This window comes from Protomyctophum bolini (genome assembly GCF_963924005.1).
Source record: "Protomyctophum bolini genome assembly, chromosome: 21".
Taxonomy (NCBI): Eukaryota; Metazoa; Chordata; class Actinopteri; order Myctophiformes; family Myctophidae; genus Protomyctophum; species Protomyctophum bolini.
This window is the reverse complement of record NC_137882.1, coordinates 24988678-25016145: the sequence shown is the minus strand read 5'-3', so window position 1 is coordinate 25016145 and position 27468 is coordinate 24988678. Positions and strand designations below refer to the sequence as shown.

The 27468-nt window shown below is 42.4% G+C and overlaps 2 protein-coding genes across 2 annotated transcripts in view; one reads left to right on the top strand and one right to left on the bottom strand.

The window, feature by feature from the left end:
- Window positions 1-4020: 4020 nt before the first annotated feature.
- Window positions 4021-16492, top strand: txndc5 (thioredoxin domain containing 5). The gene is made up of 10 exons (XM_080793514.1): window positions 4021-4317; window positions 5824-5976; window positions 8543-8651; window positions 8888-8984; window positions 10934-11049; window positions 11387-11473; window positions 11768-11932; window positions 12330-12412; window positions 12505-12634; window positions 14036-16492. The coding sequence occupies exons 1-10, from the start codon at window positions 4115-4117 to the stop codon at window positions 14156-14158; spliced, it is 1266 nt and encodes a 421-aa protein (XP_080649640.1). The 5' UTR covers window positions 4021-4114; the 3' UTR covers window positions 14159-16492.
- bmp6 (bone morphogenetic protein 6) overlaps window positions 16374-27468 on the bottom strand; it is a 74859-nt gene continuing 63764 nt past the window's right edge. Inside the window, exons 5-7 of the mRNA XM_080793513.1 lie at window positions 19593-19669; window positions 18292-18402; window positions 16374-18130 (exon numbers count right to left, since the gene is read on the bottom strand). Of these exons, the coding sequence (XP_080649639.1) occupies window positions 17981-18130; window positions 18292-18402; window positions 19593-19669 (338 nt within the window). The 3' untranslated portion in view covers window positions 16374-17980. The remainder of the gene's footprint in view (window positions 18131-18291; window positions 18403-19592; window positions 19670-27468) is intronic.

The following is a 27468-nucleotide window of genomic DNA, read 5'->3' as shown; positions in this document are numbered from 1 at the left end:
CTTTAAACGTATAGACATTCAAGACGAACAGTTACATGAAAGGGCTGTTGAGCTCCAGGAGACTGGGATACAGCGGTAGTATATATTATTATAGTATAGCTGTGGGTGACACCTCTGTCTGTTTCCATGCTGTAACGTCATCCTGTCCTCTGCCCACTCAGTCGGGATGAAAAGCAAAACAAAAAAGGTGTTGGCTGAGTGAGAGAATAACTAAACGCTATTATAAACGTATCCTAACCATCCTATTTTATGGCAAGTAATTATACACAGTGTATAGCTAAGCTAAATACAAATCAGACAAAAACTGATTTGTGCCCACCTTTGGGATATTTTGTTAAATGGAAATCTTAAAAGGATTTTGAAAAGAAAGAAAAAATATTTTGTGTTGTTTATTAATTTGTGATGAAAATCGATCAATCAGGCTGAACCTGTGGTTTCCGAGGCTAGGCTGGGCCAGAAGAAGGACAACCTGAAACCTGCAAGTTCATGCCATGGTTCATGTACCACACGCACGCACGCACGCACGCACGCACGCACGCACGCACGCACGCACACACTTGCCTTCTGCCTAGCTCTTGACATTAAACTTGCCCCTTGTGTGTTTTTCTTTCTTTCTCGCTCTGTCTCTCACACGGTCACCTTCACACAACCAGAGAGCTTGACCCTATGTAGCTGCTAACGAGCTGTCAATCTAAGGAGAACATTTCCACTAATTACTAGCTGCTTTATATGAATGGACACACACTGAGAGACTGGATACATGATTTATTCTATAAGTTACCATTATGCAAGACTATAGACTACACACAATTTATCCACTATAATAAAATGGATGAATAGTAATAGCCTTGAATGCTCTCATTCTCAAGCAGTGATGAAAAGTCTCATATCTGACCATCAGTTTATTAAACCAACAGCTGAACATCTTTCAGCATGACCAGAAATGATGGGACATCTGAGCCATGAAGTCACACGTTTATTTTGCAGCTTACGCAAATGCCAATGTTGTGTTCTCTCAGCTTTATTTTTTTACATGGACTTCTTAGATTTATGCTGTAAAGAGCTCTCCGAGGGGGCTGAATTTGTTCCAGAGAGACAGGCCCAGTAGGTGTGAAGGAAACTTGTACTGACTGCCAAGGAGGTGCAGTCAACCGGAACCTGACGGGGACCATTTATAAGCAACCAATTTGGCTTTTCTCTAACCCACGAGAGGTTGTAAGAACTGTCTGCTGAATTATGTACCAGTGACATAGTTCTCTCGCTAGAAGCCTCCAGCTTGACTTCACTCACTGTGGTTTTCTTTTAACACTTGAAAGGATGATTCAGTTGAATATACTATCATTTTGTTCACATTGAGCAATGTAATATCAACAAAGAAAGACAGCCTGTCAGCACATGACTAATATTATGATATCAAAGAGGTTGTTGTAATGGCGATGGCATCGAGGCAGCAGCCAATCTCTGCAATGCCAAGCTGAAACCTAAAGTTTTCAAATCCAAAGGAAGCTCTTTCCTGTGACTTTAGCATGTTTTCAGATAAGATAATGTATCATGTGGTGTTACATGGTGTGGCAGCTGGTGGTTCATGCCGGTTTGTGCTACAGTATGCCTGATTTATTCTACCGGCTACCTAGTGTACCACGCACCTACTGAATGACTCAGTCTTTAGGAGCAAAATTTGTACTGATATCTATACCGCTGCAACCCAATTTGCCCTTCGGTGACACTAAACTTGAACCTTGCACACGTGCACACACACACACACACACACACACACACACACACACACACACACACACACACACACACACACACACACACACACACACACACACACACACACACACACACACACACACACACACACACACACACACACACACACACACACACACACACACACACACACACACACACACACACACAAGGATTCAAGGGATACAGTCAAGTGAAACAGGATTGTGTAAATGGTCATTATGTCTCACCTAGACACAGCATCTAACGTCTCAACAGAAGAGCAGGGAGATGGCCCGGACCGGTCACCTATAGGCTATACAATGTAGCCTGACAGTGCGCTGCAGGTTCGAACCCAACTGCCTTTGCTGCATGTCACTCTGCATCTCTCTCTCCCCATTTCAATATCAGCCTATCAATAAAGGAAAAACAAGAAATGAAATGTCACCCACAGATTTACAGGTAGCTGCCCTAGCAATATAAAGAAAATGTACCTGCAAAATGCACGGCTGTTTTTGTCTCAGTGGCGCAAAGGCACATGCTGCAACGTGAATGACAGGTACCTTGGACATGCCCTAGTTTTTGGGGGTCTGAACCATATATGGGTCTGAACAGGGCGTATAGGGCTCAGAGCCATAGAGTATAGACAGAGTTGCGCAAACTCCGTTCACTTCATGGGACCATTCCATTGGCGGCTCTTCTACATATAGACTTCTATTGGTTTGTCAACTGGAAGTTTACGGAATGCATGAACCACGTGACCGAGCTGTGTTCTGCCCCCTCAACATCGCAACTCTTCTATTAGATGGCTCTGATAGGGCTTAGTCTCCCATTGACTAGAGGCCAGCCAATCATGAAAACCTTGCTACTACATGGCTATACTACTCCTCTGGGTGTTTGTTGACAGCTGGCTTTTCAAGTTACCTGTAAAAAGAAGAGCAGGGAGACAAAATACAACCACCTCAATTAGAGCCAAGTACTCCTGAAGGAGGTGTCTGGGTCTGTCCAGACATGAAAAATCACACCTGTGTGAAGTGAGGGGCGCTAATATATTAAAGTCTAACTCATGTTGATTAGGTGATGTAAAGCAAACGGTGCCAACACAAACATTAAATGCCATTAACAATAAAAGAGACAATATGACGTAATGAGGGACAATATGGCATACATTTTCCCTTCGTTGTCAATGGCGTTTTTAAAACAAACATTGAAGTCAAAACAAACATTAAACCTGTATATAGGAGGGGCTAGCGCCCCTCAAAAACAGATGATGATATTGTGTTAACCTACCATATAGATTGAACAAATCTCTCACTCTTTAAAAACATGCACACCCACATCCTGTGTTGTGTACGTGTGAGTTGTAGAGGGGTCATAAATGTATCATGTGAATGTGTGGGTGTGTGAGGTTTGTTTTATGTGCGTGGGATGATTGAGTTTACTTTGTATGAAACGTACAGTGTGTATTTGACTTGACTACTGTAATATTTCTGGATTACTATGCATGATATAAGGCTATTGAAAATAAATAGAAAGTAGAGAAATGTCTGACTTGGGCATTTATATTTTCTGCACGTTCAGCTCAGGCAGCATAGCCTGCAGAAGGAACTTACTTCATGATGTGGGGCTATAGTTCATTTTAATTGATCATAGTTAAATTATGGTATCAGACTCTCATTTACTGCAATCGTGTTAAGTAACCAATATGTTTTTGCTTCATTATTGTCATTATGACTTATTTTGTATTATAACTATATTTTTATGCATCTTATATGAATTTGTATATTAACTTGACTGTGCCTTCCTGTAATTTTTGTTTTGAAATTCCTTTCATCTACTTTCCCTGTTCTAAGCATGTTCTTAGCATGTGTATTACTGCATAATTATTGCATTGTATTGTATTACATTGTATGATAGGCTATTGCATCTTGCTAGTAACACCCAAGAACGACTTATTCAGAGCCACTGACACTTGTTTGATCCTGTCCTTTCAGATTGACAAAACAAGAATATAATTCGTTGAAAGAATTATTATATAATCTTGTTTTGTCAATCCTTAAAACCACAAGTGACACTTGTTTGAGCCTATCTTTTGTGCTCCGAATTTAAGTTTTAGTTTTGCGCGGCTGCTTAGAAGCTACGACAGATCTACAAGTCATCCCGGATCGTCTCCCCAGACGGTAACAGCAGTGTCTGCGTCCTATCCGGATTCTTTAACAATCTACATTCCTCCAGACGCAGCATTTAAGGGGCGTGAGCGTATACGTGCAACTTCTTCTCGGGAGCAGTGATTGCCATTCAACAGGGAGCCGGTCTCTCTGACTCTGACTGATAGGGAGAAGAAATCATCATCATCGTCGTCATCATAATCATCATCATCATGGCCTCCTCAGCGCAGAGTTGCACATCTTTCACGTTGTTGTATTTTATTTATTTGTCGTTGCTCGTCGTTATCGGCGGCGTGTTTGCTGGCGAAGATGCCGAGGAAGAGGAGGACCTGCACGCCAAGCACAGCTACACGGTGGACATGTTCAACGAGGCTGTGCCCACGGCGCCGCACTTTGTCATGTTCTATGCTCCCTGGTAAGGAACGAACGAATGGACGACACCGTGGTACGGTACGGCCGGGCGGGCGGCGTCGATTAGCTTCTACTACTAGTTCTCTTTTTGTTGTGCGTGCAATCTTGTTTTTACGCTGTCATCACTCATCATACATAATGTGTATTCTATTAGTGTAAATAACTGTCCCACCATCCCTTGAGATGGAGAAGTATATTGGTCAATAAAGGTTTGTTAAAAAAAAGGGAGAGAGAGAGAGAGAGAGGGAGAGAAGGAAAAAAGTTAGCATAGCTCATTAGCTACCTCTGGCTAGCTAACCTGGGTTAGCAATGTGAAAAGGGCTGTGAAGTTGAACCAAACAACGCTTTGAGTTTATTTTAGACTAGGTTTTAAACCGGCCTGGTGGCAGTCAATAATCCATGCAGCCAGTGGCTGACTGACGTTTATTATTTAATGTTTTCTATATGCATTCCTTTTGTGGTTCAGGGTAAAGTGGGTGTGTTAATGCCTGGTGCTGTTGGCCGCTTACGTGGCAAGCACTGATTCACTGTGTCTGTGTGAAGAAGATACAAGCACTGTCTTTCTGCCTGCTTCTATGGCATATACACACTTTATTTTACTGTACAGTATGAGTGTATGTTGTCTTCTCTAAAGATGCAAACACTGTCAGTGTCGGCCCCTATGGAATTTACACATGAGTCATGACATTATTATTTAATAATATTCAAATGACTCATGATCATCACAGTTGATTGTATCATAATCATACAGTATGCCTAAATTACAACTGTAGGATGCGATCACAATCTGTCTGCACGGAATTGACAGTGTATAGGCTACTTGCACTTTATATTATATCACTTTAGAACTGTAAACAAAACGTGCAAGCACTATCTGCCTGCTTCTATGGCATTTACCCATATCATATTTACATTATTAACCGGCCCTATATCATATATTCATAACTAAACATGCAAGCCAAGCAACTGGCTGTCTCTTGACTTTTACACACACTTAGTGTATCATTAACACTGTAAAGATGCAAACCCTGGCTGCCTCTATGACATTAATATATCATATTTACAGTTAGACATCTTACAACTGTAGCCCGTCTGACATTTACACATCATATTACAAGAACTGTCACCTGATCCCATTTCAGCAGAGATGGCCTGCCCCTTCCCTGTCTATCTCTCTCTAAGCCATCATCGTAGATCGTTATGTTAACATTTAAGTAGTGTGATCCATACAATGAGGTCAGAAGTAGGTCAGATGTTGCAAGATAATACGTAGATATGACACATCTCGCCTGTCTCAAAGGTAGATCATATTGCAAGATATGCAGATAACTATCATCCACTCCACACACACACACACACACACACACACACGTTAGCATAAAAATATGGTCCCATATTTCCCTAAATTGCTCAGGATAAGAAATTACACATATCGGTGAAATACTGGCTTACCTTGGAGTGATGGCATTCTCAGTATGAACCGTCTCTATTCCCCTTTTCCCATGTCCAGGTGTGGTCATTGCCAGAGGCTCCAGCCTGCATGGAGCGAACTAGGAGACAAATACAACAGCATGGACAAGCCCCCAGCGTATGTGGTGAAGGTGGACTGTGTTCAGGACACAAAGTTCTGCTCCAACACGCATGGAGTCAGGGGCTACCCCACGTAAGTCTACTTTGACAGCTTCCTATGGGTTGAAAATGGGTCACCGTCGACACTATTTACTGGGGGCAATGTGGTTGCATCAACTTAAACCACATTAACCCTGGTGTTCCTATTTTGGGGAAAGTTTCAAAAGTTTGTCAAAGACGAAGCCCATGCAAGGAAACATTTAAATTGTATTAACTATGCGTATTTTACTATAGTTTCTGTACGGATGAGTGTAACATGTTGTGTGGGTGTGCAATTCATAGTTTAACCAACTCAAAACAAAAAGGTGAGTGCTCCCAGTGAGCTGTGAGGGAGTGTGTGTGAGAGTCTGGCCCTGCAGCCTCTTATATAGAGGGAGAATCAGGTGGGCCAGATCTCCACTGATTACACTCTAGCCTCCAATCATTATCTGAAACAGACACACCATGTTACACCTTGCAGACCGTGTTGTCTGCAAGGAGAGAAAGCGCTATCTGTCACTGGAAAAGGAAGGGAGGTCTGCACACTGTCTTAGATCCCAATAGAAACTATAGTAAAATACGCACATCACTTCGTGGAGGTTCAAAAAGTGGCATAGGAAAAGAGAAGGGAACCCGCACACTCATATGCTCCAAAAGATAAATTTATTGACGACGTTTCGAGCCAAGGCTCTGCGGGTTCCCTTCTCTTTTCTTAGATCCCAATAGAAACATTTATTTACGGTCACGTTTCATCCCATGTCTGAAGACTGGCTAGGGTTGAAACATTGTGAACTTTCATAAATTTTTCTACTGGGAGCTAAGACAGAGCATGCAGACTCCCCTTCCTCTTCTAATGTTCGTACAGTATGTAGTTTAGCACCTGTAAAAAAAATCTTTTGTAGTGATGTACCAGACTAAAACTTCCCCTTTGGCCGTGTCACACATCAACAAAACATTCTGTTTATAAGTTTGTGCAACAAGCTCTCCTTTAGCATAAACTACCAATACGTCTGGTGACATCTAAATTTGGTACAGGGACTAAAACTATGTGGAAACGATTCAGAAATGTAAGAATATAACACGGAGCATCGCAGAACCATGGAAAAGAGTTAATAGTAGTATAGTTAATAGTAGTTAATATTGGCACAGGATCAGGATAGTTTTTTTTCCTACTGTTTTAGCCGCTACATTGAATTTAGCTTTTTGTTGTATGTGTTGTTTTTCCATTACTAATTGACCAGTAGTAACGGGTGACATTGACTTGCATTTAGTTGAATCTTGAACCAGTGCTTTTACTGGGCCCTCTTATACCTGGAATGACACTTTCTGCAGGCTCAGCAGGCAACATTTAATGATTAACTAAAGACACTTGTTTACCAGATATAAACTAGGGATGTGCTTTTGGTACAGTATAGAGGGTATGCGCATGCATAAAGTGAATGGCAAATCGAGTGGCAAAGTGACAGGAAATGTGAGTTTAACATTGTTTAATGTCGTTTAATGCAATTAGATATGACTTTTCTGTTTGGATGTATGGGCTGTCAAGGCCAGAAAGTAGTTTTTAGCCACTCTGTAGGCATTTCTGCATAACTGCCTGGTTTGATGATGTCACGGAGTCACGCGCATACCCTCTATTCACGGCTAACCATTGTTGCCCATAGTATCATGTAATGTTTTTTGAATCAAATTCTGAAACTGCGGTTACAGAACAAAGCCTCTTGTTAGTAGCCCAGCCCTTAAAAATGGTTGAAATGCAAAAGTGTATTCATTTTGTGCAGGCCACATTCTTGAATGTTGCACGTGGAGGACATTAAGTTAATTAAACAAAAAAGATAAGCTCTTTATCTGGGGACAGTTGTACTCCTTTTCAAATAGAGATCAACAAGAGCTCCTTTGTTTTTAATTAAATGGGAGTTTCATTTGAACACACTTGTGGGCGCATTTCCAAGGTGATCTTCTGAATCCGTTGCAATGAGCTATTTTCTGCCCAACATTTGAAGTTGAAGCCCCTCACTTTGGTTTACCACCAACGTGCTCCCCGCTGCATACTTGTCTGATATTCACTCTCAACATTGATAAAAGTATAATGAGCATTCTTCAGGTGGCGATAGACTCTCTGTTGAACATTCTAGCCTAATGTGACTGTCAGTCATAATCATCTGCCTATTAACACAATTATTTTCCATGCCAAGATGTTGTTGCTAGCGGGTTGTTTCTAGTGTGCCAGTGGGAGCTTGGTGCCTCCCACCCATCTATAATGATGGAATGACCCGAACACTTACAATTCAGCACGATTGTAATAAATGGGCCATTATTGAAGTTTATAGCAAATTATGTTTCAATAAATGTTTTAAGTTTGGCCATGATTTAGTTTGTTTGTAGTTCAATGTTTGTTTTAAAAACGCCATTGACAATGAAGGGAAAATTGTCCCCAACACAAACATGAAATGTCATTAACAATAAAGAGAATTTAATGTTTGTGTTGGCACTGTTTATTTGCATCACCTAATCAACATGAGTTTCATATATTAGCGCCCCTCACTTCACACACATGGTGTGATTTCTTTTTTTCAAGTTCACCATAAAACAATTCTCTTTGTTTGTTTTGTGTTTGTGTCTAGGCTAAAGCTTTTCAAGCCAGATCAGGAGGAGGCAGTGAAGTACTCGGGGCCCAGAGATCTCCAATCTCTGGAGGCATGGATGCTCAGCTCACTCCAGGAGGAGCCTGCGGTCAGTCATCATTTGGTTGCTGAAATGAAATCTATTCAACCCTTACCACATAATACAATATTGTTGCTTGTCGGGCAGAAACCTCATAACCAAAACCTTTCCTTTATTTATTTTTTAATATTGAAAATAGCCGATATAAATGACAGTGAAGGAAAAAGCCTCTGTGTGCACATGCCCATCCAATCTGCAGGCTTGTTTCGTCACAGATGATGATTTAATGTTTGTTTCTCCTCCAGGAACCAGAAAGCGACCCAGAGCCTCCCAAAGCCCCAGAACCCAAACAGGGCCTGTACGACCTGACCAGCACCAACTTCAAGGGCCACATCGCCAAAGGTGAGACACTTTCAGAATGAAGTTTCACCTATGAGCAATTTGACTTGGTTGGTTGCTGTTTCTCTCCCTCTCTCTCATGCAACACCTCAAAACAAATGAGCAAATTATTAAATAAAAGCTATATCGAATGAAGGATAGAGGTGATAAACTGGGACGGATTAACCCCCACCAGCCTAGGGCCCCTGGGCCGGTAATTCTTGCAGGGTGTCGTGTTTTTTCATCTTTTTTTACCTAAATTTAACAAAATCAATGGCCAATGAAGGGCCGCAGACGCCCATTTCAGGGCGTCAAACCTAGTACTGTGTGGTCCAATTTCCCCGAAGGGCCTCTGAGAGCCACTGGCCCAATGGCTAATTTGTCCCTGGTGATAAATTGCACTGATTGTGTTCTATAGATTTAAAAAGGCTTGTGGTTCTTGTTATGCCGTAACTTGCAGGTTTTTTAAAATTGTGTTTCATGGTATGTCAGGGTAGTGCTCAGCTACATTGTGCTCTAGCTTAAGCAGATGCTTGTATTACTCACAGCGTGTTTGTGCAGGTGTGGTGAGCAACCCTATAACCCTACATTTCATGTTTCATCTTTCATCTTTTTTGAATTCATATTGGATAATCAATGCAAATACACTGCTGCCTTATTTCACATACCTGACATGTCAAATATTTCACTATGGTACGGTACGTACGTACGTACCTCTTCAAAAATACACAACTTCAATCAAAACATTCCTGCTCTATATATAGTCCATACCTTGGGATGTGCACGCCCCTACAACAAAGAAATAATAAAGAAACGTTTTGATATTCAAAGTGGCATATGTGCCAGTGTGCATTGGTATGGGTCTGAACATGTTGGCTTACTCTGAACACACACAGACAGGCAGGCTTAACTTGCAGGCTTGAGTTGATTCATCTTGCCTCTGCGTGTACAGTGGAGTTTATCTTGATGCTATATCAACAAGCGCAACGTTTCTGTGAAATCCAGCAGCAGCCCATGTTGTGTCGCACACCGAAAATAGCAGGCAGCTCTACAAGCTCACAACGGGGTGCATACTTAGTTTAGACTAGTCATTGGTTAGACCTGGGTTAGGTTTAGGTGTGCTGCCCCGTGGGAGGTTAGGTTTAGGGTTTGAGATAGGTTGTACTTGTAGAACTAATGACTGGTCTAACCAATGACTAGTCTAAACCAAAAACTGTACTGCACCCGCTCACAACGAGCTTGTAACTTGTTTCCATGCACGCCACTTGCCCAGTGCACACAGTATTGAGTAGGGACCCATGCAAGTCCTGCTTCCCGTGGTCTGCTCTTGCATTAAGCCACGTCCAAATACTCTCAGACTCGACACAAATGCTGATGAACGGCGTAACCCATTGAGGAGAAAAATGATGCAGACAGATGATGGACTTTTAGTAGGACTTTCTCCCATAACATCCTGTTTTTCAGACAGCCAGTCCAAAAGTAAAGGTGGTCACGATAATTCGGTCATTGAAATTACACCTCTTGAATGAAGAAAAGTAAATGGTTTCTGAGAAAACCATTTTGAGAAGGTGTGGGGGGGGGGGGGGGGGGCATGAGATCGCAGGCATTTTAAAGCTGTGTTTATAGGCCCTGCCTTCGGATCTTGGCAACAGTGCTGCAATAAGTGTTGTGCAATTATTCACCTATAGCCCGTATTCAACAGCTGTAAATATAATTCAAGGCCATCTATATTTAGTTTGTAGTGCATTTCAGATTTTGTGGTCCACAAAACTAAAGCATTAGTCCCTTCAACCCTTTATTGTTGTATTGCAGCTTTGTGTGTAATTTTGCTATCCTTTTTTTCTGAACATCCGTGGTGTACATTTATAATTTGGGGTTTCCGTCGCTCCTATGCATTTTAAGTTTTGTAGTGATTTCCCTACTCCTCTGTTGTTTCTAACCGCCATTTAAATGTTTGTCCCGTTGTCTCTCAGGTGCCCATTTTATCAAGTTCTTTGCCCCATGGTGTGGCCACTGCAAAGCCATGGCCCCGACGTGGGAGCAGCTAGCCTCCAGCTTTGAGCACTCCGATGATGTCAAGATTAGCAAGGTGGGCTTATATGAAAACATCAGGGTTCATAAAGGTTTGGGAGATTTCAGAACTAAATGGGAGGTTGCTCCGTCTGATCTCACTTCACAGCTTGTTCATCTGCTATTTTTGAACTATTTTAACTAACTATTTTAGAAGGCATTGGTAGAACCGGCTTCCGGTCTTAATGGGTTAAAAGGAATCTAATGAACGAGCGTGACTTTTTCAGTTTGTTTAATGCGTTTGTCTCATAGGGGGATGCTATTCAATGCAAGTTTCAATTGATTGCGTTTCACTGAGGTCTCCCTGATCTGTGGTGATGTAATGTAACCCTGGGCTCTTGTGTCTGATTGGTTAGGTGGATTGTACACAGCATTACGAGGTGTGTTCTGAGAACGCCGTGCGTGGATATCCCACTCTACTATTCTTCAACGAGGGAAAGAAGGTATGATGGTTGATTATCGCAGTTTCTTGTATCTGTCAATGTCTCTGCGCAACAGTGAAAAAAATGCTATTTCCGTGCTCGGACGGACCCAGCCAGCCAGGGCCACATTGCTGGGCAATGGAGTGGCTGCACCACTCAAAAATACTTTTCTGCGTTAAAAGTTATCAACAATGTGTTGGCTGCAGTCGGATGCGGTAGCAGTGAGTTGTGCATGTGTTTTCTGTGTGCAGGTAGACCAGTACAGAGGGAAGAGGTAGCAGTGAGTTGTGCATGTGTTTTGTTCTCTGTGTGCAGGTAGACCAGTACAGAGGGAAGAGGGACCTGGACTCCTTCAAGGACTTTGTGGACGGTTCGGTAAAGGCCGCTGCAGAGGCCGAACCTGAGGCTGAACCTGAGGCAGTGGCTGATAACGAGATCCCCACCGACGAGCCAGTCAAAGAAGACCCAGCCAAAGAAGAGGTAGGTGTGTGTGTGATTCCCTCCCATCAGACACACTGTCTTGTTGACCTGAGTATAATTCCACTAAAACTCTGAGCTTAGCACCAACTCCACCAGGCAACAGTAACAATTATGGTTAGACTAACGATTTCCTGTTCGTCAAGTGCCAGATGTTCAGCCTGTACTAGTATTAGTATGACATCATCTTGCAAGGTTTGACACATAGGAGGGCGTGTGGCTATGGGATAAAAGGGTCTTTTGCGAATAATAATTATTCTGAAGACTGATCTAGAGAAACAGCTGCCGGAGTGCCCTTAAGCAAGGCACTGAAATCTCTATTGTCTGAATGATGTGAGAATTAAATTAAGGACCAGTCTCTGGAATTGACACTGACTGAGCATGTCTCTTCATCTTGCAGACCAGTGTGATGGTGTTGACGGAGAGCAACTTTGATGACACGGTAGCCAAAGGTCTGACCTTCATCAAGTTCTTTGCTCCATGGTAAGTGTGTGTACTGTAGTTTCTGTAACCATTAATAATTGACGTAAAACAATGCAAGCCATGCAACAGTCTTGTGTGCTCCTGTGTACTAGGTGTGGACACTGTAAGAATCTGGCTCCGACCTGGGATGATCTTTCCAAGAAGGAGTTCCCCGGCCTCACTGACGTGAAGGTCGCCACGGTGGACTGTACGGTGGAGCGCACCATCTGCAACAGGTTCTCTGTAAGTGAACGCAGGGCATCTCTCGCTCTCTCTCGCAGTCTTTTAGTTTTCTCTATTTCCAACTCTCACCCTTCCTTTCTGTCTCGTGCCCCTTCCTTCAAGTGCCTGTAGTAATGGAAATCTAAACTCTGAATGTTCAATGTAGGCATTTAGCAGACGGACACACTTATCCAGTTGGCATGAATCCTAGTCAACAAGCGACACGGTAAATAGTCACATCTGTAGAGTGCAAAGCAAAACATTTGAGTGCTTCAAAGTAATGGGTCAAACCTTGCATCTGTCTAAACGAGCAATAATAATATAAAGAGGTATATGTCTTTCTAAGGTACACTAATAATAAACATGTAACCAATTATACTGTATATCTGCATACTATAACTAGCATCTATCAAAAAATAGGCAACAAGAAGGGATGCAACCAAATAGAAGTTCTAGTAGAGGGTGAGGTAGAGTCTGAAGAGGTCAGTGACTCTGGCAGAAAATTGGGCGTGGTGTGAGTCTGCAGTCCTGACTGAGAGAGGGGAGGTCATTCTGCATGTTGGGAGCCAGGAGGGAGAAGAGTCTAGAAAGTGGGGCCAGGGCATTTTAAGAAAGGGAGGGAAATGCGTCCTGTGTTAGCTGATCTAAGTGTTGCGTGAAGGAACGGGTGTGTGGATGGATCGTGTCCTAAAGGCGAGGAGCTCCCATGTCCTCGTTTACCTTCTCTAGAGTAGACTTCCAGTGCTTCGTACCGAGTGAGGAGGACCAGGCTTCCAGTGACATTCTGGGTCAGTTGAAGGGGTTTGAGTGAGCATGTCGGCAGAGCGACAAGGACGGAGTTGAGACAGTCGAGCCAATTTAACGACTTTCTCTTCTCAATGTCTGCCGTAGATCATTGATTTAATGGAAATCGAATGGAAATCGAAAGTATCTAAACTTCTTCCTCACTTGGTCTCATGCTCTTTCATGCTCTTTCTTTCACTCAGTCTCTTGCAGCCTCTCGTTCCTTTTTTTGTCAGTGTCTGTAATTTTGTCCAGACGGGTTCATACAGGAAGTAATAAAATGTAGTTACTGGTTTTTATCACAGAGCCATAAAGCAATGCAACTACCTCATAATGTAATTGTAAGAGGTTGGATTCACTGCTATTCAGAGTAGAAGTGTGTCAGAACCATTGTATGGTTTGAACCCAAGTTTTACATAAAACATTTTAGGTATTCAGCTGGTGCTGGTATTTCATTGGAGAAACTAAAGCCTTGTATTTTATTCTATCTAGCACTAAAATGTCTTTAACTCACTGTTACAGTTTTATTTTGTGACTATTAAATATGTGGGTTTTTATGTTGATGAGCATGTAGGTGTGGTTTAACACAACGAAAATGGCCTTACAACTGAATGAGTTGCTGTTTGTTCATTTCTCCAGGTACGAGGTTACCCCACTTTAATCATCTTCAAGGCAGGAGAGCAGGGAGATGAACATAATGGTAGGAGAGACCTGGAGAGCCTGCACGCCTTCATAATGCGACAGGCAAGAGATGAGCTGTAGAACATCACCTCGACGCGTCACCTTTCACCTCCTCGCCCCCACAACCCACAACCCACACTGCATAACTGACCCTCCTTCAAAAGGGTCACAGTTCTCTCCCCTCCCTCTCTGCCTTCAGATGGTTTCTCGGCACTGCTCTGTAGAAGGAGCGGTGTCGGTCAATGCCAAATTGCTGTGATCTCTTCTCTCTCTCCAGTGTTCATGTCATGCGAGTAAGGATGATATTTTTCAGTAGTGTGCTTGAGCTGTGAATGTTTTGTTGCCCTTTTACGACAGAATGGCGATATCGGGGCTTCTGCAACTGAAGTAATTTGTTTGACAACCACTTTGTAAGCACTGCTAAATCGGTCAGGACCTTAACTCCTAGAGCAAAAGGAAATAGAACTAGTTCATAAGGGCAGGCAGAAATCAATGACATCTTTTGTCTTAAATGTACAGTAGTGTCTGCCTTGAACTCTTAGGAAAAGCAAAGGTATTACTGTACCTGACCGAATTTTTGTAGCCATTTTAAATGAAAAATCTTCCTTTTTTATATATATATATAACTGGTCATTAAATCATAAGCCAGTAACGTAACATTTTCACACAGGAAATGCTTGACACGTTGTCCTAGAATAATGGCGAGTGTTAAGTTGAAGGTACTTTTTATCTACGCCATTGATGGCCTAATGAACTTAACCCTCAGGGAAACACTTGCAGACTTGTGCGAGTAGAGAACAGCTGTCGCCATGGGAGTCTGACAAGACAAAATCTCAATTTATGCTACCCCAGTTTCCTGCTCTTAATGATGTCACTGATCCTTGGTTAGCATAAGGAGTCTCTGGCCGTCACCATGCGAGGCCATGTCTCCTATTCACTGACCACACACTCAGCTACTGTACCACTGTATGCACCAGCGTGTACATCTAGCTTTAATGCCTTCATCAAAACTGCACTTTGTTTTACGCAAGGCTACATAACCTGTACCACACGGTCTGAGTGTGAAGTAGCGATGCGTTTTCCCATTTCAGTAAAGGTCACATTATACTTTGTTTGGTCACTGGTGTTTCACTCGCATGCGTCGTGAGCTTGTAGATCTGGTGTGTTTGACACTGGTGGCGTGCAACTAAGGATAAATGACCCTTTCATCGTCATGAGGGCTAGCCAGTTTCACATCACATCACCTGCTTGTGATTGCTTGAACCAGGTGCATAAAAAAAGACGGTCATCTGGATTCATGTAATTTACTTCTGTGAGCCTAACCCACAATGGAACATGATTACCAACACCTGGCCAATGTTTACGTTCTGATTTACTACTGTAGGACAACTTGCATACATGACCCACCATGCCAGGATGCCAGAATATTTTCACATCTAAAGACTGAGACAGACTTGTACTTAAGTTAGTTGTACACAGGTTTTGCGCACCGGAAGAGGCAGATCTACAAGCTCGCAATGTATCGCAAATGCAACACCGGCACGCAAATAAGTATAGACTTAGTAAGGGTGAATGTTTATGCCCAGCTATGGCCTATGCAAATAACATTTCAATGTCTCACATTGACCCCATTTGATTTCAAATCTCTTCCCTTTTGATACTTCACCACCCATTAAAGCAACAGAAATTGAGGACAAAAACAATGTGTGGATAATGGCATGTTTTAGAATGGAAAAGGGTACTAGCTGGTTACATTATATCACCTTTTAGAAGAACCTTGACATAATTATTAGTTACTGTACATGCCAAAGTGGTTGGTTTAGAAGACAAACTCACCAGCTGTAGATAACATTTGCCATGTGTCCATGAAAATGTATTTTTGAGGTATGTGATCGCAAGATGTAAATCGACTTCTAGTCCACTGAATATCATCAGCATCGACCCAGAATTACAACTGCATTTTTGCAGGTTTGTGTCATCTTTATGGGTGACTGAATTGAATCAAAGCTGGAAAAGAGACGTATCTGTAACAGACCTGAGTCAAACTGTATTTGCAGCTACTTACTTTGTGAACATGTACCCTTTTGCTGTTCAACGCATTTGAAAGGAAAGTCTGTAAACTAGAACCGGATATTTGTGAGTTTGGACGATTTGACTCGGGTCTGATCTGTAAAGTAGGATATAATTCGATGCACATACTGTACCAAGGTGCACAAAGTCAGTTGGACACAGCATATTTTTGTTAGTTTTTATGGATAGCACATGGTTTAGGCAACTCCAGTGACAGAAAGCAGTATTTTTCTTTTTTCCTTGTGAGTCATGGGTCCTACACTACCCATGGATTTTGTACAAAAGAGAGATAATGGCAAATTGTAAAAATTAGATTTTGTAATAAAATTTCTTTTTTCCAAAAAATATGTTTGCATTTTCATTTTATCTGTCTGTTTATATGTTGTGATTTCTTTTCTTTGTAATAAAAGGTGCAATAAATAAGCTGAGAATGTACAAGTATTTACACACGACAGTCTAACCATGATCACAAATGTAAACAGCAGCTTACCAGAGGTATATTTTGTAATTTCTGATTGGTTAGGCACATAAGGTACTGATTCTTATTGGTTATTAGTTCATTAAAATATGGTCTCCATTTAGAAAATAATAAAAACAACTTGTACTCTTAAGACAGCTCACACGTAAGCCCCTATACAGTTAGAAAAAAATAGCAGATCTACAAGCTCGCAACGTGTTGCACTGCCGTATGAGCTTGATCTATTTTTGACATTTTTAAAAGATTGACATTTTGAAACTTTTCCAAAAATGGATACGGCATTGGTTAAACATTGGTCATTTGTAAATACCTTGATGCCAATCTCGCAATTAACAATTTTACCATCAATGTCCACAAAAGGGAGAGCTGGCATGAAACCATTTGCCATCAGTTAAAATGTTTCTCTGCTAACTCCTGATGGGGAACCGCCTGTTAACTTTGGGAGTGACATGGAGATGGCAATTTTGCGGTTACGTCAGAGGGGATAAGGCCGTATTCTTCAGCTCTTCGGAGAAAAACATCACTTTTAGCCACAACGTGCATCATGTTGAAAAAGGGGCTCAGCGTGAGCTCGGCAAATATTGACACACTGGGGATATTTGGAGATATTTAGACAACTAAAATAGCCTGCGGCCACTTCTGTCCATATTATATTTTCGGAAAGGTAAACATGTCCAGATTCCAGTCCAGATGAAAATACACTGCAGGGGGAGGGAGGGAGGGGGATCTGGATCTGTGTTTACTATAATGTAGCTAGGGGGTCTTCTTAGAAACAATCCACTGTTTTTTTTTTTTTTGGGGGGGGGGATAGGGGAAGGAAAGCAGCACTAAGTGGTCCCACAACAGTTCAGCCCCCGCACAAACACACACGCCGATACATACACACACTTACATAAATGCATAATATACAAATACACTTACTCTACTACAGTAACACATACATACACCCATTTACTCACATTCAGACCCAGGAGTAAAGGCTCCACCCCACAGCCAACAGGAAAGGTTAGGGAAAACATAATGGCTCAATATTGGCGCACGGTGAAGTTGCCCACAGGTACGTACTCATCTGGGGGTCAGTCTTGCAATTATTCCGCCACAAGTCTTTTCTCCTTGGTTTCAAACTTTGAGAGACGGACGCATACTTGGTCAATGTTCATTTAAATAACAGGAATTGCTTAGTTTTTTTTGGGGGTGGATTATCCCCTTTGGGGCTGCGCAGGGGGGAACTGAGCTGTAGTAAGGTCAACCTCACCCGGGAGCCCCAACATTAGCCCATATGTGACCCATTGCCAGCCAGCAACGAATCAGCCACCACCAGCAGGCCACCAGGTGCTCCATCCACATCCACAGTGTCAGTGGCAGCCACACGCCCGTACCACCATGTTCTTGTATTTCTTCAGGATGACGTTGGAGTTGTCATCGAAATAGAGCACTGATATGGCATGAAGCTTGGTTGGGGCGCAGCAGGGCTTTGGTACGTTGTCAGGGTTCATCAGGTGCACCTGAGGAAAGAAAACAATATTTGTCTTTTAAATGTAGTGGAATGAAGGGCATATGTTTCCAAAGATACAAACACACACAAAAAGTACAGATAGGCCTACTAAAGTTTATTTAAGTAGAGTACTCACTGTCCACCTACAAGAGGGCTAGCCTCTTTACTTACCAATGTCTGTACAATGGCGTGGTTGGTGGCGTTCATGTGAGCGTTGAGGGGAAAGGAACATTCTCCGTCACAGTAGTTGGCTGCATACCCCTCTGGAGCAATGATCCAATCCTGACAGAGAGAGAAAATACATTCTCCATGATACTGCCATAATACTGATCATGATACTGACATGATATGGCAGCTGATTCATGACTAGTATTGCCACAGCAATATTATATTAGTGTTTGCTAGGACTTTGTTTTGGAGTGTGTACACTCAGAGAAGGGACACCACACAACATCAACAAAATAAAATGCTGCGTTCAATTTCAGGAGATTTCGGAAAAAGGCAATTCCTCTGAATGCATGGAAAGGGGGGCATTTGACATTTCTTTCGCCATAGTAAAATGCTGTATTCATGGTCTGGAGAGGGCTGTTTTTTACAGGTGAAAGGGCAGGCCGGGGCATGAAGCCCCCTTTGATCTATATGCGTGCACGACTGCACGTGCCTGCACAGAATAGGTTCTCTACTGCCGTATTATCAATTTCCAGCAATGCACTATACTGGAGCATTCATTGTTAACCTCACGTCTTAGGACAAATCCCTGCTGAAATGAACTCCCATCTGTGGAACCGCTCAGGGAGCAGACTCCTCTCTTTCTCTTCCTTCCTCCCTGACTCTTCACTTCTGCTTCTCTCTCTGTTCCTCCCTCTCCCCTTTGGTGATTTGTCTTTTTATTTCCTTCTCACCTGTTCTTTCTCTTTTCTCTAGCCTTCCTCTCTCCATTTGATAGTGTCTGCCTGTAACTACAGTACACTCTCTGACAGTGTCTCTCTCTCTCTGTGAAAAAAGCATGGCTTCTCTCTTTTCCTTCTCTTTTCACTATCCGTGTTTATCATCTTTCTATCTGTGCGTGTGACTGTGAAGGCTTGTCTTTACTGTATGTACAGTATATACCTATGTGTTTGTGAGCATGAGAGCATGTAGGCAGTCTACCTCTAGATGTCAGTGTAAACAGCAGACAATTTGGGTATGTTGTAGTCTTGTGTGTAGAGCACTGGTTCCCAAACCTTTTAGCCCGTGACCCAAAAGAGAAATTTCATACGTCAAAATTGAGCTTGTAGATCAGCTATTTCCACTACCACTTAAACATTTGTTTTCTAATTTATGGAATTTCTTGGATTTTTCTTTGATTTCATGAACAATCATTGAATTTGTTTTTAATTCATGAAAATGTTTGCTTTTTTAGGAAAGGACCAGGGCCTCCATGTACGCACACGCACACACGCCTCGCTCACGGTACCATGGCGGTATCTTACCTGCCAACCCAGCTCTCTGAAGCTGACATAGAGCTCATGTCTCCTGCATGCCGTCTTCTGATCGCTGCTGTTGAAATCTACAATGGAACAACACAAAGTCAAACAGATCACGTGTTACTACTGAGCTGGGATCAGTCAATACAATTCAATTCAAAGGGCTTTATTGGCATGAGAAAACATACAGCAATGGTTGTCTTTTTTTCTTTTCATGCACTGTTCAGTGTTTAGTTGTTGTTTTCATTCCTCCAGACCCTGCCAACCCCTACTGTTTGGTCTTGGGGAGGATGTAGACAACCACACGTCTCCTCCGATACACATGGAGTTTATTTTCCCGCCTAACAGTGAAGACTTTCACTGGGAGGGTGTGACGCAGTTAACAGTTTTTGTATTGAGTTGTTCTTGAAATGTACTTTAATTCCCTAAACTGTTAATAAACACTTCAAGTTCAATCAATCAATCAATCAAATGCATGCAAAAGAACATGCTAATGCTATGCCTCCCAGTTCCACTCCCAGGTGGGCACTGGGCAATGTGGGCAGGTGCCCCAAACAACCTGTAGGAGTCACTAGTGCAGCAATCTGAGAACCCATCGTCAAAAAATAAAGGAAAAATAGCACCCTCTTTTCCTTTGAATTTGATTTGTTTTTAACAGTCTGTCTCAGTGGAGAGACTAAGGGCGCGTTCGGAAATAGAGCACTGAGCGCACTGTGCAATGCAAACTAATAGGCGAGTGTGCTCCGGTGCGGTATTTCCGAGTAGTAGTGCAGTAGCCTGCCCCAGCCAGTGTGATTTCTGGTCTAGATGGGCGGATTTAAATTTGCCAGCAAACAGCTGATGGATCCTATTGGTTCCCCAATCTGTGTGCCCAGACTAATTTCATTTGAAAATACACATTGTACTCTTTGCTGAAGAAAGTGAAATCCAATAGCCTAGAATTGCTGATAACAAGTTAAACTAGATTTGATGGGGCTGTTATGTTGTTGATGTGCAAAAATCCAATAAACAAAGTATTCGATCAGCCTGTACCTCGCATCTTTATGTTACTACAATGCTTATTTCTAACCTGAAATGTTTTCAGATACATGTTTTAGTTTAAAACAAGTAATACACTGCCTGGACATCTTCTTGAATGATATTCAAAACTGAGTAGCCATGTATAATTAAGATCTGAGGAACATATGAACTAAAATCACACCTGTGAATACACTTTATAAATTTATATTTATTCATAAAGGCTTGCCTGTGGCACGCAGTGTTTTATTTTTTTCATTAGGTCTTTTTTGGGTGTGTCCACACCCACACATACTGCACACAACACTTTATACATGGAAAAAAGTGGTCCAACATTTTCATGTCTAGGACCCCTAGATTGATGTATATGGCCACAGACACAGCTGTAGCAGGGACCCCCATGAAGATTTGTGTTAATCTTCTTTTCCTCAATAAAGTAATGTGACACATTTTGAGCTTGTAGACGGGCCATTTTTAGTAGCCGATAGAAACTAAAGGCATTTTTAGTTTTGAGATCTTCAAAAATGACAGATCTACGACCTCATAGCACGTCACATAACGCACTATGAGCTTGTCTGTCTGCTATTATTTGAAGTCCAATAACCCTCACATCAAGAACCACTGCTCTAGAAACCAAAACACCACTCGACCTGACAGACAACCTGCCACGTCAACTCAAACTCAAGGAAAGACACAAGGCTATCTAGTTCACCTGGTCTTCACAGGTGATGACACTCAGGGCTCATCAAGGCTTCAGGCAGAGGAGAGTGGAGATAACAGAGGCAGAGAGTTATAGGCCTCATTCACACGTATCAAACACCAATCAAGAAAATGTTTGGTCGTTTTTTTTAGGCCACCACAATGCTTTTCCAATGTGAGTCAAATAAAAAAAACATTTTCTTTTTTTGATTGTGTTTGATACCATCATCAATATGTCCCTACATGCACATTTGTCCGTGCCAAATTAAAGATTTAGTTTTGACATAACATCATCATGTTTTGATCCAATTACTGAATGTTAGTCTGCAGGTTTTATTCAGCATACTGTATGCCACTGATTTACTATGACACTTTATATATTAATAATAGTTTTCTATTTATTATTATTATTTTTATAAAGTGTGGCTGAAGAAACAGTGAGGGCTTGAGCAGCTACGAGTCTGGTCCCTACTCCATGATGATTTATCGACCCACATGTCCCTCTGTCTTCCTATTCCTAATAGCGACTTTAAGCAACGACGGAGACGGCAGTCGGCTACGGCAACCGGAAATGGATCAGTGCTCGATACATAAACCTGCTTTCCGTCGCAGCCCTTTCTACTACGGCAGAACCTACACTTACACGTAGTGTCTACAACGCCATGTCATAACCATGTTTATTGAAATTACAGCTGTCATACATTTACACCGATTGCTCCATCACCTCTCTTATGCTGTGTAATGTGTTGGCATGCTCTGAATGAAGAAATAACACTAATACCATATGTCATATTAACCATGTTTATTAAAACGGTTTTAGAATAACACAGATTGCTCCAGAACCTTCCTCTTTCCACCGCTGATCATGTCCAGCGCATGTAAGAATTAAGCAATATCGGCAAGTTAGCAGACGTGCGACGGGGTGTTTTAAAAATAATATGGACACGCGTCATGGACACCATGGCAACCGCCATGTCGCCGTCTCCAGAGGCTGTTTGCTTAACGGTTTTGACAGCTACGGCTGTGGGCGTCATAGCCGCCGTACTTCCGCGTAGCGGAGCCGTCCTGAAAACAGTCGTTGCTTAAAGTCCCTATTGATTGACCCAAATGATGTCACAGCCCAGCAAGAAAATGGGCCCGGGTGGGAATGATGTACAATAGAAATAGTGGCCTCGCTATTGAGTTTTGCTTGAAATGTACCTATTCTGCAAACTGTTAATAAATACTTAAATCAATTAATCAATCAATGGCTGAGCTTCACAATGGAAATAGCTTGGACAGAGAGAGTAGATAAAAGTCAGTGATCCCAAATCCTAAGTTGTCACAAATATCCGTCCGTCTGTCTGTGACCAATCGGCGTGAAACTGTGCACGCACACTCCCTGGAGGCCAGAGAAAAACCTCTGCCTCAAAATAATCACATCGGCCTGTTATAGCGCATTACTCCTACAGACTAAAATCCAAATGCCTCAAATCACGAACGCAGTTTTCGATTGCTGTGAAACATTTGCTTGCACATTCCCACTAAGCCAAGGAAGAATTACTCGCCCTTCATTTTTCAAATCAGCCTCATGGCGACACTATAACAGGCAGATTCTTTGATAGGCCACAATAAACTACCTTCCTCTCATCTTCCTCTCTTTTCCAATTAGTCCCCCTAGTGCCCCCTAGCGGCCTCCACTTTGAAAACCATTGTTACAGAGGATTAAAACATTCTGAATCCAGAACTGGGACAATAACAACATGGCCTCATGCATCACACTGGGGTGGAGACCCGTATAAGGCAAGGGCGTAGAGCTACAGCGAGGGCCTTAAACCATCATGCTCTCATTGTACGCTGTACGTGCCTCTTGCGCTCTTTGCATGCATGCCTAATTGAATTCATCAGCGCTCGCGAGTTTGGCCCGAGCACAAGTGGTGACACAGTGACAGCCGTCTTCACGGTTCCCCCCTTCGTCGTCCTGCCCTGGAGTCGTCCTTCTTAATTAATCTGGGTTCCATTCCGTTATAGCGTGGCCGCCCACCCAGCGGCGGGTGGGGCAGCTTAGAGACTGGCTGTCCCAGGTAGAGGAGGGGTTTCTGTTTGGTTCTCCGAGTCAAGGAGGTCATTCCTGGCACGGGTCACCATGTTGAAGTCAAGAGGGTGACGGAGTCTTTCCAATGACGTTTCAAGTGTGCTCTCTCTCTCTCTCTCTCTCTCTCTCTCTCTCCCTCCCTCCCTCCCTGGGTGCTGTTGTCTTCCAAATCCCAACACAGAGAAAGAGAGAACGTAATGACAGAGAGAATGCAGACTAAGATGCCAGCCAGAGTGAGTTGTTTACTGTCCAAGCTAAATGACCACGGCATGTGCAAGCGCAGTAATCACACCCATGGAGATGACATGCCCAGACCAGGGTCAAAATGTCAGGAGCCGTGAACATGTCTCACTGAGCTTAATGAATGATGCGTCTCCAGCGAGCGCTTTGCCTTAGCCAGCTGTACAGTAGCTTTTTAACACCATGCCGGTTCCAACTGTAACCCATACAGTACCCCCATATGTCCTGCTGCAAGGACTGAGATGAGAGGAAGAGGTTGTATAGTGTCCATGATGCATGTTGCTTCTGAATCTCGTTTTGCAGGCGTGCATTCTAATGCTCCAATTCAATGATCTTTCTAAGTAACATCATGAACAAACTCACAACTGTGAGCTTGTAGATCTGTTCGCCTATTTTTTGCTAGTTTGGGTCCCAGGCAAAATGTCTAATTTCTCTATTGGGTCTTGAGCTAAAGTTTGGGAAGCACTGGATTAAAGTACTTTCAAGTGAATGTTTCCATGACATGTGTTCGTTTGTTTTTTTGCTGTTCAGACTTGATAATCCCAATCTGATAGGCCAAAAATCTGATTTGTTGTGCCAGTGTGAAGTTAGCCTAATGGCCCTATTTTTGTCAGTGCCTTAACCCTTATTACTATATCCCTTAACGTCTTTGCCTTTTCTTTTTTGTTACTACTTTGTAAATAGCTTGCAGATCGGCTATTTGAACTATTCAAAAATGTTTTTCGAAATTGTAAAAAAAAATCCTTAGTTACGTTAACGCTCTGGAATTTTCTATACTGTAAGGTACTGTCAAGCCAATTGTTGTCATTCATTGTAGCTGTATGGGCCTGGGCAATGCTATGAAAAATGTAATTCAACGTGATGATGACCTCATAATGCAATTAGCGCGGATTAATTCATATTACGACTCTACTGTTAGCGAGGGCCTCTGTGGATTGGCTGGCGTACAAATAAATAGCTGGTCATTTTCATTTTTTGGAGTGGCTGCACCACTCCAAAAAATGGGTGGTTCTATATGCACTGTATATTGCGATTGAACAGATGTGAAATCTCAGAGCCTCAATAAAAATACATTGAAAAAAAAGGACATCAGAGCAAGGTTAGGGAATTAAGGCTCATGGTGTTTTTGCAAGGCTCCATCCTATCTGGAAGTCGAAGCAGTACAGCCTAAGAACAAAGGTCAGACTGTACAACAGTAACGATAATCGGTGCTGATGTACTGTAGGCTACGGCTCGGAATGCTGACGAGTGACAGAACTGGATATGCAAAAGATCATTGCCTTCCACAATGGATGCCTCCGTAAAATCTGCTGCATCTTCTGGCCTGAGAAGATCTCAAATAAAGAGTTGCACAAGATGACCAGGTGCGCCATCTACGATGGCTGGGTCATGTGCTCCGAATGGCCCAGGATCGAATCCCAAAGGTTGCACTGAAATGGACCCCAGTTGGGAAAAGAAGTGAAGGTCGACCGAAAACCACTCGACCGACGAACTGTGTGTGGCAGCTGAGCTAAAGGAGATGAACCTTACATGGGGCGAGGCACAACATGCAGCACAAGACAGGTCCCAATGGAGGCAGATTGTCGAAGCCCACTTGGGACGAAGAATATTAAGTAAAGTACCGGTAAGTAATGAGGACGACTGGTGTCATTATTCTTTCCTGCGTGAACCTCTCTTCCAAGTGTTGTAACTGTACTGTAGCCATTACAGTTTCAGAAAGAAAAATACTTTGAATGTGAGCAGTCCCTATTCCTATTCCTAATGGGACATTTTTATTCACTAATAAATTAAACTATACAACATATCAGGCGAGGAAAATGCAAGCACGCGATTCCCGATGAAGCCGGGAATGTGAATGTGACTTGTGTGTGGAAGGAGTACCGTGCCAAAGTTTTGTGGGTTGCTCTATGATAAAGTACCATAGTACTATACTAACTATTAGTACTAACTATACTAACCATAGTACTATAACTAACTATACTGTTATAGCAGGGACAATCACACTGACAAATGTAACCATCTGATTGGAGGGGTAATTCGGCGAGAGACAGGAAGTGAAAGGTGAGCCGGTCAGAGTCGTGTCGGGGGCAGTCAAACCGTAACCGTCAGATACCATCAGGTGTTTCCCCAGTTCTCTGTTCCTTCCTGTCTGTCTGCTGATCTAGACATACGCAGTGTGTGTATTGTCCTTATGGGTGTTCACTGGTTCCCAAACACTGTTTCGGGACCAAGGTCGGGTCACGGACCAATTCTTTATTAGTTTTTAATTACTAGTAGCTGGGGAGCCACAGGCTCAAAAGCTCAACGGTTAAGGATTAACCTGTGATGTCAAGACTCATGCCCGTACTTTTTATTTGTGTTTTCTCTATTCACTTGGTCATTAAGGTCCACAGAATGAGAGGCATGATCTGCCGAAAACATCGCGAAAAAAAGTTATTTTTGTATACCACACCATACTGACCATAGACAACCAATATACAGTATGGCAAGATTTCCCAAATTTCCCCATGCTTTAAGTATAGCATGTGACAATTGTGACATGTCAAACTAGGGGGTTTTCATGATTCTGAATCCATTCCAAGCATCTGTTTTGCACGAAAAACACTCCTTGGCCAAAAAACGGCCATAGCCGTCATCACAAATGTGATGAGGTCAGCACAAAAGTGATTTTGGCAAGTGGCTATGGCCGAATTTAGGCCAAAAGGTGTTTTTCATGCAAAATGAATGCTTGCAATTTCTCTTTTGAGTCACGGGCTAAAAGGTTTGGGAACCACTGCCCTATAGTGTGTATACTGTGTGTGTGTCTCTATGCTTACATGCAATCATGCATGAATTAGTTATGTCTGTCTGTCTGCATGCAAGCATGCACGCCGGTTATAATGTAATTATGATTCATATACTGTACATGTATGCAGAGTCATGTGCTGCTGGCCTCTTTCTCTCTATGGGTAGAATGACATGTAGAACACCTGTCAAAGTCTTCAACAATACTAACACATTGGTTTGTATTGTAGAACAGGAAATGTGCAAACGTGGAATAAGCATCACGTTAAGATTTAACAAGGAAAAAAAAGCACAACACTGCAGCCTGCGGCACATTCTGTGGTGTTTTACTGTATAGACTATTGCTATCCAAAACTTTTCTTTTGTCCAATCTGTATAGTTAGAGTGGTCTCTCTGCTCTTTTATTGAGACATTAGGGACTTTTTTTAAACACCCCGTCGCGCGTCAGCTAACTTGCCGATATTGCTTAATTCTTACATGCACTGGACATGATCAGCAGTGGAAAGAGGAAGGTGATGGAGCAATCTGTGTTATTCTAAAAACCGTTTTAATAAACATATGGTTAATATGACATATGGTATTAGTGTTATTTCTTCATTCAGAGCATGCCAACACATTACACAGCATAAGAGAGGTGATGGAGCAATCGGTGTAAATGCATGACAGCTATAATTTCAATAAACATGGTTATGACATGGCGTTGTAGACACTACGTGTAAGTGTGTAGGTTCTGCCGTAGTAGAAAGGGCTGCGACGGAAAGCAGGTTTATGTATCGAGCACTGATCCATTTCCGGTTGCCGGAGCCGACTGCTGTAGCCGTCGTTGCTTAAAGTCGCTATTAATGGTCCCACCCAACCCTGTAGTTGGTGTCCCTTAATAGCTAAACTGTAGAAATATTGACATTCACGTGGGGGACCAGGGTTCAAAGGTAGGACAAGAAAGATACAGGTTACAACTACTTAAACTCTAGCATTTCTATTCTGGGCTAACATTCAGCCAAAAAAATGCATATTTTGAGTTTGCAGATAGGCAGTGTTTTTCCCCAACATTTGTATCCCAACCTGGAG

Coding starts and splice junctions, on each gene's coding strand:
- txndc5 (XM_080793514.1), top strand. CDS start 4,115: ATGGCCTCCTCAGCGCAGAGTTGCACATCTTTCACGTTGTTGTATTTT. Junction 8,985..10,933: donor CAAGGGCCACATCGCCAAAG/GTGAGACACTTT, acceptor GTTGTCTCTCAG/GTGCCCATTTTATCAAGTTC. Junction 11,050..11,386: donor ATGATGTCAAGATTAGCAAG/GTGGGCTTATAT, acceptor CTGATTGGTTAG/GTGGATTGTACACAGCATTA.